The sequence below is a fragment of the Toxorhynchites rutilus genome, chromosome 1, assembly GCF_029784135.1.
Source record: "Toxorhynchites rutilus septentrionalis strain SRP chromosome 1, ASM2978413v1, whole genome shotgun sequence".
In the NCBI taxonomy this organism is placed as follows: Eukaryota; Metazoa; Arthropoda; class Insecta; order Diptera; family Culicidae; genus Toxorhynchites; species Toxorhynchites rutilus.
In genome coordinates this window covers 125,138,024-125,149,526 of record NC_073744.1, presented here as the reverse complement: position 1 = coordinate 125,149,526, position 11,503 = coordinate 125,138,024, and the positions used below count along the sequence as shown (strand labels likewise).

The window sequence follows — 11,503 nt, the reverse complement described above, 5'->3', positions numbered from 1 at the left end:
CGTGGAGCTCAAGGAACTGTGGGGGCTAAGGGAGGTCCCAAGAATTGTTCCAGTCGTTCTCTCTGGAACTGGAATTATCCCGAAGACACTTCTGGAAGCGCTAAAGGTGTTGAACATCGAGAAGGAATTGGCCGGCATCCAAAAGTCGGTCATCCTTAGCACCTGCGCGATTGTCCGACAATTCCTCGGTCAGGACTAAAACAGCACGAGCATGCAGATACGTGCATTCCGCAGAGCCTAGTCCCCCTTTGGCATTCAGAAGCCCGGGGGCAGGTGAAAATTCTGGCTAGGTTCGCCTAGTTAAGAAGTGAGATAAGTCTGCCAAAAAAAACAGTAGTGTGATTTTCTTTTTTGTTCCACCCAACATCACAATCTGACTCTCTGTGTTTAAACTTTTAATCGATCTGACCTTTTATTATAATCATTATAAGAAATTCCATTACAGGTAGTTAATGAATTTTACTTGTGTTTTTTTCTCTGCTGCATAGCGGCGATTTTGTGTTCTGTAACCCAATCTCATTGCCTTGTGATGTTTCGATTCACATCATCAAATGACGTTCGTGTCTCTATAGAAAAAATGTATAGAAACATTCCTAAAGCATAAAAACATTCCTGCTTTCATCATGGCTGGAATAACTGCTGCTAGCTTGCATTCATCATTCTTCTTCTACGTGTTGTGATGCGATACGTTATCAAATTACTACTAGAGGTTTATGCAGCTTACTTTTTTGGAAATTTTTAAATTTTTGTTTAGTTTTAATTTACTATCGACAATTTTTACCATCTCTTAAGCTAAATAGGTAATGAACAACGTGTATCTGTATGGACGTGGGTTTTCTGTTTTCTGTCTTATTTCGATTAGATGTGAATAATTTATTTGCTTGCTTGATCTCATATATCATTAATAGCATGTTTCTGAGTGTTGGTATTTCTTGACTGTATATTTTTTTCTTCCTAAATTAGTTACATAAGTAGATCCGTCCTCATTGTCGCGCGAGTTTCATGTTACAAATCAATTTGTCGCAATGGAGTAAATGATTGAACAAAGTGTGACTATGGTTTCAGAGTTATCGTAAAAGCGGCGTTATTTTAGTCTGATTTTTAGGTTGGACCCCCTCGTCATTCGTCGCTGTTGTTGGCGTTACGATGCACTTATCATTCTCATTTCACCTTGGGGACGCTAACGAAAGTGTGAACTATAAATGATAATGATAATAATTATACACGTTGGAGAACACGGTTCTCAAATATATACTGAATGTACACATAGAAGGCTTACCAAAGTGGAACATCCCTGCACAAATATACACAGAAATAAATAACAGAGAATGGAAATCTCATTGAACTGTAGATATCTCACACAACTCCTCTTAATTCCATGACTAATTCTAATATTCTAAATAAACCAAAATCTTTGCCCGTGTGTTACATAATTTCTCCAGTTTTCGTGAGGGTGAATCACTAAACCGTACATCACTTTTCCTTCCTAAAACGCAAAAATACTTATTTTTCTGATAAATTCAGAAACAATACATAAGTTCTACAAAATATACACATGATAACAACAGCTAAATGGTTAATCATGTCACCTTTTCCCTGGAAACACGCGAACTTCGTGACTACAGATAAAGCCTCCGGTTGGATAAGCAATAATCGATCGCCGATAGCCGCCAGTGAGGGAAATCAAAGGACCTAACCGCGGTACACGAAAACGACATTAAACAGTAACGAGAGCGCGCACATCCTTCTGCACCACGTAAAATTTGTGCTTCTTCCCTACGAGGCCCCAAATCACCGCCACATTCTCAATCACCACGTTGATCGGAATCGTACACAAAGCTCCTAACACACATGCTAGAAACTTGATGACCCCGAAGCGGTACAGCGAGAACGATTTGATCACACCGAACACGTACATGTAGATATTGAACCCAGCGATGAATGCACACAAGAAGTCCACGATGTTCGGGCATGGAATCGGATACAGTCCAGCGAAGATCATATTCGACGTGGACAGTGGCATCGTGACCCAGGAGTACACACTAATTGCCAGCAGTAGCTTGTTCCTCAGCGGAATAGTGCTCGAGTGGACAACCAGCAGGATACCCTGGAGCCAACGCTTTCGCTGCTGCAGGAAATCCAGCAACGTAAACGGAGACTTCTCGTACATCTCACCCTCGATGAAGTTAAACGTGTATCCCTTGGCGAACGCACGCATCGCGAAGAAGCAGTCTTCAGCGACCGAACCATCTACGCCATTATCGAATGATACCTCTTTTTCCGCGTGGACCTGGAAGGAGAAAAAAAAAGTTGTGATTAACAGTTTTGCCTGATATATAAAATCAACGAATTGTTATTATAGAGGGTATTTGAATAGGGACGCTACAAAAGTAGACCGAGAGGGACAGCGAACGATGCCATATTTTTCCCGCTCTCTTGACATTTCTCTTCAGTAAGGTTCGCCATTTCATAATGGAAAGATCAAGATTGACGCAAGAACTGAAGCCGCTTGACCACCAGAAGCGTCGTATGTTCGTGAATTGAGCTCAGCAACAACTTGAAAATGATCCGGATTTTCATCGAAAAATCATCTTCAGCGATGAGGCTCATTTCTGACTGAATGGTTTCGTCAACAAGCAAAAGATGCATTATCGGTCAGGCAGCAATACACACGTACACCATGAGTCACTATTTGCATTCCGAAAAAAATACGGTTTGGTGCGGTTTATGATCCGGCGGCGTCATTGGGCCGTACTTCTTCCGTGATGATCAAGACCGGCACGTTACTGTGAATGGGAATCAGAACCGCTCAATGATAATCGAATATTTTTGGCCCTAATTGGATAATATGGACTTGGAAAATATGTGGTTTCAACAGGACGGCGCCACAAGCCACACAGCGAATTTAACAATCGATTTATTGACAACCAGGTTTGGTGAGCGTGTTATCTCACGAAATGGCTCAGTCAATTGGCCGCCTCGGTCGTGCGATTTGACGCCGATACACTATTTCCTTTGTGGCTACGTCTATGGTCTATGGTCTATGCCAACAAACCAGCGACGAATGATGAACTTCGTATGAATATCGAACGTGAAATTGCAGCAGTATCGACCTATTTATGCTTGAAATCCGTCGAAAATTGGCTTCAACATCTGGACTTCTGGAAGCGTACCTGTGGGGGCCGTTTGCCAGGAAGTTGCTGTTGCGGTGAATTAATCAACACTCAACAACAACAACAAATTTTCGATTTGAATCATCCGAAGCTATCAAATGAATGAATCAAAAATTATATTATTGGAGTGGTAAAACGGTAAAATGACCAACAGGAAAAAAGTGTCTGTTGATTGAGAAAAACCAGAAGTGTGGTATCCAGAACAACCGCATTGTTGACGTAAGACTACAAAGTTATCGCTGACAAGAACAAACATAACATAAATTTGAGAATGAGTAAACATAAGTAACATAGTAAACATATTTGGTAGCACTGAGAAGCGCGAAAATAAAAAATTATCATCAAGAATTTTAAAACGGGACTTCCTGCAAAATGTTGATTTACACGATAAAATTTTGGAAAGAAAGAAGCCTGTAACCTGGATTGTGAGAACCACCTTGCAATCACTATTTTAAATGGTGCCTATACAATTCTAACCCAGCACTTCTTTCACCGTCATACCAATAGTATTTGGGGGAAGTTATCAGGCTGGTGGTAACAGAACCCTTTTCGATAGTAGTGTTGTAATTGACGGCGACAAGCTCGAGGTGGTCCACGAATTTATCTACTCTGGTTTCTTGATAACAATTGACAACAACAACAGTAGTAAATGGTATGGGATCATCAAATCACTAAAGTCCAACAAACTCCGAGCCCATACGAAGTGTACAATGTACAAATCTCGGATACATTCGGTCATCATCTGCGGGCACAGTACAGTATGGACAATGCTCGAAGAGAAATCGCAAGAACTTGTTTCTGAAGTAGGATTACGTCTTTCATTCCTGTACCGGCGTGTAAATTCAAAGTTTCGAAAACGAGAGAGTGACACTGGAGTGCAAGGTTTTGACATAATACGTCTTTACCGGGTGAATGAAGTGGTATAATATAATTATCCTTCATTCGAAGGATAAAATGTCAAAGAGTTATATGATTTTCACTTATTTATACCGAAAACTCGTTTCAATAGCTTAAAAATTGCTTTGAAAACCGGCTATTGAAATCATGACAATATTGCTCATTGATGATGATTGCTTTTGTGGTGATCGGAATGTGTTCCCGAACACGGACGCAAAATCAAGGCACCTGGAGAAGCCTCCAACGCGAATACATGCTGTGATTTCTTTTACTCGCTTGCAAATGCGCTCGAGCAAAGGAAGATTTGCGCATTCGGTTCCCGTGATGCAATCATATCCAAGAGCATCAGTTTCTATTCTGCTTTCGCGTGGAATGATCATGAAATCTCTCGTGTATTATTCTCACGAGAACAAAATAGAATTATGTATCAAACTTCATCAGTTGCTTTTGCAAAACCACGGTTCTTTTCTCAAGTTCGAAATAATTGAATTTCATGTTAATAATAATTTCATACTCATACTCATCCACTCTCACGCTAACAAGGAAAACTTTCAGCAATCTATAGACATAATTATTTATTCATCCATTGAGAATTGATTCCGATGCAATTTCAAACAAATGATTACAAAGCCAGCGGTAGTTCTACGTCTACTTTGCGGTTATATCACAGATATAACCCACTTCTAGTTTTTTCGAACACAGAATGCTCAGTACAATATACGACGTTGTACGAGAAAATTAATCCGTTTTATACCAAGCGTTCGAAAAATCGAACAGCAACTTCGATAATTTTTCATGGCTTTGGAAAGCAACCATATGGTAAGGTTTTGGCATCAAATGATAGCTTAGTCTATTAGCTACCACCTACTGTTAATTTAATTCAAATTTGTATCACTTTATTGGGCATAAAAATCGGTTTACAGCAACTATGTGCGGAAAGTACATAACCTCACATAACCCAACAAAAAACAAAACCTTACAAAATTTAAGAATATGTAAACTTTTCTACAATATTACTTTGATAACACACATTGTGATGTAGGGGAAAAACGATTGGATTGAATATCCTACAGGAACAAAAATGTAGGTTTTGGCCAATGTTTTTGTTTGGCGCTTTTTTGATTTTTTGTCATTTTCCGGAAAACGGATAACCGGAAAAAAATAATTCTTGAAGATTGGGGTTTCTGTAATGCCAATAATAAAAATAACACCAATGGCATTTGTTAAAAAAATAATTTTTACAGCTTGGTCGTTAATGGGTTAAATACGGAAAATGAGGATACATTTTACGACGAATCCAGCATCCAGAATGTCGCCAAGACTGAACGAGTGCGATAGGCAGGGCTTGTTGCAAGATAGCCGGACATCAACCCCGTGAAGATGGTGTTCGACCAGATGATGGAGTTTGGACCAGATGAATCAGGGCATAAAGAGAATCTGTGGGTACAAGCATACCCATACATGCACGGATACATAAAACTAAATGTTACTACCTTGGAATGAAAAGCTATCTTGCTTATTGTACCTTCTAAAATAAAAACTTATTTGATAATAAAGGTAAAAATTGATTTTTTTCCATAAAACTTTAATGATTCTTATTAACACGTTGAATGCCACGCGGTTTTATATCGACTTTCCCGCCAGGCCGCGCGCTCGCCGGTATCGTGTACAGCAAATGCGAAGCGCAATATTGGCAAATTAGAAAGCTCGGTGTCAGTCACGATCTGAACGGAAAGCTCGGTGTCAGTCACCGATGACTGACATGGCACTCAGCGTGTTGATAAAAATCATTAAAGTTTTCTAGAAAAAAAATAATGGGTGGGTTATATCTATGATATAACCGCAAGGTTGACGTAGGACTACCTTAGCTTAGCAATCATTTGTTTGTACTGATTAAAATTTTGATTGAATGAAACAATTTCCGAATCCAATTGAATTCAATACATTTTCTTTGTGAGAAAAAAGATTGTATAATGCCATGTAAGGTCAATTCATGCAATAGATTACGTTCTTCGTTACAAGTAAATTTAATGACAGACCTTTCACGTTTGGTATGATGACATCTTGGTTTTGATGTCTGTGTTAGGCAAACACATTTCAGTCAGAACAAAAATGCCCCCGATTTGCATGTATTTGCAAAGCCGATTTCCCCAGACACCTTGGTTTAGATCTCTTTATAAGGTAAACACATTTCAGTCGGAACAAAAATACACCTGACCTGCATGAATTTGCAATGCCAATTTCCTCAGACACCTTGGTTCTGAGGTCTGTGTTGGGGAAATACATTTCAGCTGGAACTAGTGATCCCCGATAATCGTTCGATTAATCGATTAATCGAATACTTCCTACAGAAATCGACTATTAATCGAACGAATACTGCACAATCAATAATCGAAGCGAACAAATAATTTACGTCGATTAATCGATCCAAACCTAGAGAGAAAAAAACGTACGGCCGTTTACGACTTTATGGGAGCGTAAAAGATAATAATTGATTTTCAGGCGGAATGAACACTTTTTTGATTACATATGGCTTTCTAGCAAATGAGGAATATTAGTCTAACTAATTATTTCTCTCAGTGTGACGATTAATCGTATCGAATAACAAACTGCTGAAAACTATTAGATTAGCTGATGAATGATTAATTTTTCATGAATTTAAACCGTTTAGAGATTAGCGAATTGTAATGTATAGCATATCAAACAAATCTTAGAGAATTTCCGATTCGATTGGTATGCAAATCATGAGAATTCGTTCACAGTGAAAATAGTTATTAACGTTTACTTCAGAAATATTCCCTATCAATTGATGTAAACATCTTTGCGATCTTTTAAAAAATGCTCGAGTTATAAGCATTCGAATATATTTTAGTAAGAGAAATCTTTGATCACTCGTATCTCAAAATTATGAGTCGTGCCGAAATGGTTCCTTGTTAAGAGTTGTAATGGATCGATGTTTAAAATTAGTACATTATTTACAAAAAAAAAGTCGCAGGAGGGTTGTGTCTACGACACGACCGCATAGTTGTCGTAGGATTCCGTTAGGCTATCCGTTGATTTTGGATATGTTTAATAAATTACAGCGTTGAACTCATTGATAATGATTTGGTGGCTCTGATAAGGGCCGTTTTGTTTGGTTGTTAGATATTGTTTGTTCACTCCACCAGTGTTTACCGAGTGATCATGACCGAAAGATGGTAAACAGTCGTTGGATGGTGCGTATCAGATAAAAGATACCGAAATGGATTACACTTGTGCTAAATTTTCACAATACACGATCGGTCATTGATATGAAATTTTACGAAGCAGCCAACATTAAAGTTCCAAATTTAAATTTTATTCGCTAAAATTAAAGGTATCACTCACCTTACTTGCAATACGAAAATGCCCCCGACTTTCATATATTTGCAATGTCGATTTTCCCCCAGGCAGCTTGGTTTTGATGTCTATGTTAGGGAACACATTTCGGTGGGAACAAAAGTTCTCCCTACTTTCATGTATTTGCAATACCGATTTCCCCCAGGCACCATGGTTTTGATGTCTCTGTTAGGGAATACTTTTCGATAGGAACAAAAGCTCCTCCTACTTTCATATATTTGCATTGCCGATTTCCCCCAGGCAGTTTGTTTTTTATGTCTCTGTTAGGGAACCGCCGCATATGCCGTCAATTTCGACCAATTAGGAATGGATATTTCCGTTAGGATAGGGGTTGAGATTTTTTCAATTGTTCGATAGTTAGTTATATGACATATATTATTTTATTGAATACAAAAAATTGTTATGGAGTGCCGAAATCGATTGACGCAAAAATTTCATCAATCCATCATGAAATGACTGAGAAACAAGCGTTTGAAATTGGACAATTTTCACGATGTTCTTGATTTTCGATTTTTAATTTGTACCCCTTTATGTTCCCGAAAGACGTAATCCTACGTCAAAATATATAATTTGCCATATCTCAAATGCATAGTTTGTATTTTTTTAAACAAAAATGTTCATGGTCAATATCCTTCTTAATGCAGCCATGTTTTGTAATTTTTTTATTTAATTTGAATTTGCTCCACAGGTTTTCGATAGGTTTGTTCGATTTGTGTACACACATAATCAGTAATAATGCGGAAATATTACCCATTAAGTATCTTTCAGAATAATTGAACAAATGTTCAAAAAAATTACAACATTCAATAAAACCGTTTGTTTCATTCCACCACCATCAATTCACATGATGCTTACCTGTGTAACCACGTAGCTGCCCTTCCAGCTGAAGTACGGCTTGTGGAACAGTTTGAACTGCAGCCTCAGTTTGCCCATGTCATCGGACACACGGAAACTGTCGGCCAACGTTGTCAGCCAGTTCACCACATTCTCATTGGCGTAGGTTATCAGTCCCTGGCCGAAGGGGTGCTTCCCGTCCAACACAAAGTTAATGATGCCCCGCACGCTGTTCTCGGTCAGCAGAGTTTCTTCGTCCAGATGCACCACCCAGTCATTGTTGTTAAGTACATTCACGGTATCCTCCAGACAGTGTTGAAGCGCTCGTGATTTGAACAACGCACCCGTTTTGGTTTTGTAATCCTTCGGAACGACGATTTCCCGCGTCCGCCGATGTTTCGGCAGATTGAGTGGTTTGTCGGTTACGACCTCGATGTGAAAATTCTCCAGCCCCGTGTCCAGACAAACGTTCATGTTCCGTTGAACATTTGATTTGACCAGGTCAGGATAGTCGCCTCGTGTGACGACCCGGATGCAGATGAAGGGCGCCAACAGGGGCGATCCCTTCAGCACTACCTTCTCGGGAAAGGCATTGTAGAACACCAGTCCGAAGAAGTTGAACAACACCTGAGGCAGTGTGAGGAACGTAAGCAGCCGCAAGAGGTACAGCAGAAGTGTCGGTATCGTGCCATACTCCTCCCAAGGATCGATCGATACGAAACTGTTCTCGTTGACTTTGATGCCTCCCGAGAAAACCTCGAACAATACGAGCAACGTAAGTAGCAGCGCGCAGTGAAGCAAATGCTTCGAGATGGAGTTCAGCATCTTACGCACTCTTCCTCTCTCGCGGCGATGGTTGTCGTGTCTCCGGGAAGTCTCTTTTTGATCTTCGATTAAGAGTTCGATACTTTCAGCTTCGCTGCAACAAATACCTTCCGTAGCTCTGATTCTGATTCAAATGGACAATTTGAGTTCACACGAACACAGAACTAGGCTCCCATTCTATCTATGCCAGTTCGGTTGAGATCAATGGAAATGTTTCCTCGGGCTCAAGTTTGATGTGTAGTCATGTTGAGTGGACTGACTACGGCGTGACTGTTGGCGAGTGCTGCCGAGGCATGGCGCCTATACGAGCCGTTCCTCTGTGTATCAGTGTCTGTCAGGGACGCTATACTCGTTGCTCGCACCAATTTTATATAATTTCCTGTAAAAAAAAGAGAAAAAACAAAACACTTCAGTTAGTGCAAGTGCATTTCTTGAGATACGAAAATCTAGTAAGGACGCGTGACAAACATCGACACAATTCCATAAGCACAAATGTGATTCGTGACAGTGAGGCGCACAGAACGCGATAAGATAGTTTGATAAATTGAATTTATATTATGAAATCATCCCCAAGAATAGCTCTGACGAAACTCGAGAAAGAAAATCACGGCTGAATCACTGTCACATTCATTGTTCGCAGTTGTTTTGTCATATTGTTTTCTGAAGGTGTCAGAGTATCGAATTTGTTGAAACCTATTGATTAGGTTCAATTATTACATTGTTATTCAACCGCACGAGTAGCAACAGTACTCAACGAGAATCGTATAGACACAGCAGTAGACCTGCGTTCGTTATATTTCCATCCAAAGTAGACTGTCAGGCGACACTAATTTGCTTGAAAAAAAAAAAGAAAAGCGTTCGAACAAATTCGAAATGGTACATAATAGGGACCGGCTGAAACAGAAAAAAATCCACTACACATACTGCATTGCGTGATTCATGTTTTCGAAACGCGATGGATTTTCAACGTTGTTCATTTTGCTGTTGTTGTCTATGGTGGAAAATTCAAAAGAAATGCTTTCATAAGCTGGTAATACGAAGCAATGCAACGAAGTCGTGCAGATTCAGTCCGTTGCATGTGTTTGGCAGAGCAGATATCACAAATGGTAATGCACTGGCTGAAACCAATCACAATCGAAAGATAATAAAAGTACAATTAAAGAAAAAAAAGTATGATCATTCCCTTCATTCAATCAACCTTGGATACCTGATAAAGAGAATAGTTTTTTTTTTAATTTTTACAAAAAAAACTCTACCTAAAAACTATACGACGTACAAAATTTTGGTCATGAATGAAATGTGACAAACTGTTAAAATTTTCATTAAAAATATAAAAAAATAGAAAATTAACATTGAAAGATTTTTAAAAATTAAAATAAATTTTTCTCAAAATGTATTTCTGCAAAAATGGTTACAAATTAAATAATTAAATAATATAGTATTGTCCATCGCTAGTCACACCTTTATCCCATCTTTCTGGCGGAAATAATCAGCCGGTTTGTCGGCTAACCATACAAATGAAACACAAATTTCTGCATAACTCGAGAATTATTCAAGCAAATGAAACCAAATTTGGAATGTGGAGGTTTTAGCCTGCAACAAATGTTTTTTCGGAGGTTAGACACTCCACCCCTATCTCTCTCTAAGGGGGAGCTGCCATACAAATGAAACACAAATTTCTGCACTACTCGATAATTAATCAAGCAAATGGAACCAAATTAGGCATATGAAGGTTTGGGTGCAATAAATGTTTCTATGGTGGTTACACACTCCACCCCCCTTTTCTAAGGGGTGAGAGAAGCTGTCATACAAATGAACACAAATTTCTGCATAACTCGAGAATTAATCAAGTTAATGGAATCAAATTTGGCATATGGGGGTTTTAGAATGCAATAAATGTTTTACGGTGGTTAGAAACTCCATCCCCCTCTCTAAGAAGGAGCTGCTATACAAATGGAAGACAAATTTCTCGAAAACTAATTAAGCAAATGGAGCCAAATTTTGCATGCGAAGATTTTAGGGGAAACGAAATGTTTCTATGGCGAATCAACACTCCTCCTTTCTCTCTGAGGGTGGCACTGCCATACCAATGGAACATACATTTCTGCATAACTCGAGAGCTAATCAAGCAAATGGAACCAAATTTGGCATATGGAGATTTTAGGGACCAATAAATGTTTTTATGGTGGTTTGACACTCCTTTCCCATCTCTAAAGAGGGGGAAGGGGGAGCGTGCTTAACAACTCGAGAACTAATACGAAGCAATGCAACGAAGTCGTGCAGATTCAGTCCGTTGCATGTTTTTGGCAGAGCAGATATCACAAATGGTAATGCACTGGCTGAAACCAATCACAATCGAAAGATAATAAAAGTACAATTGAAGAAAAAAAAGTATG

General features: G+C 39.1%; 1 protein-coding gene across 3 annotated transcripts in view; it reads right to left on the bottom strand.

The window, feature by feature from the left end:
* Positions 1-380: 380 nt before the first annotated feature.
* Positions 381-11,503, bottom strand: part of LOC129761699 (beta-1,4-mannosyltransferase egh) — a 97,937-nt gene continuing 86,814 nt past the window's right edge. For all 3 annotated transcript variants that reach the window (XM_055759434.1, XM_055759435.1, XM_055759436.1), the window contains exons 2-3: positions 8,304-9,486; positions 381-2,290 (exon numbers count right to left, since the gene is read on the bottom strand). In XM_055759434.1, coding sequence (XP_055615409.1) covers positions 1,718-2,290; positions 8,304-9,107 — 1,377 coding nt within the window. In that variant the 5' untranslated portion in view covers positions 9,108-9,486 and the 3' untranslated portion in view covers positions 381-1,717. The remainder of the gene's footprint in view (positions 2,291-8,303; positions 9,487-11,503) is intronic.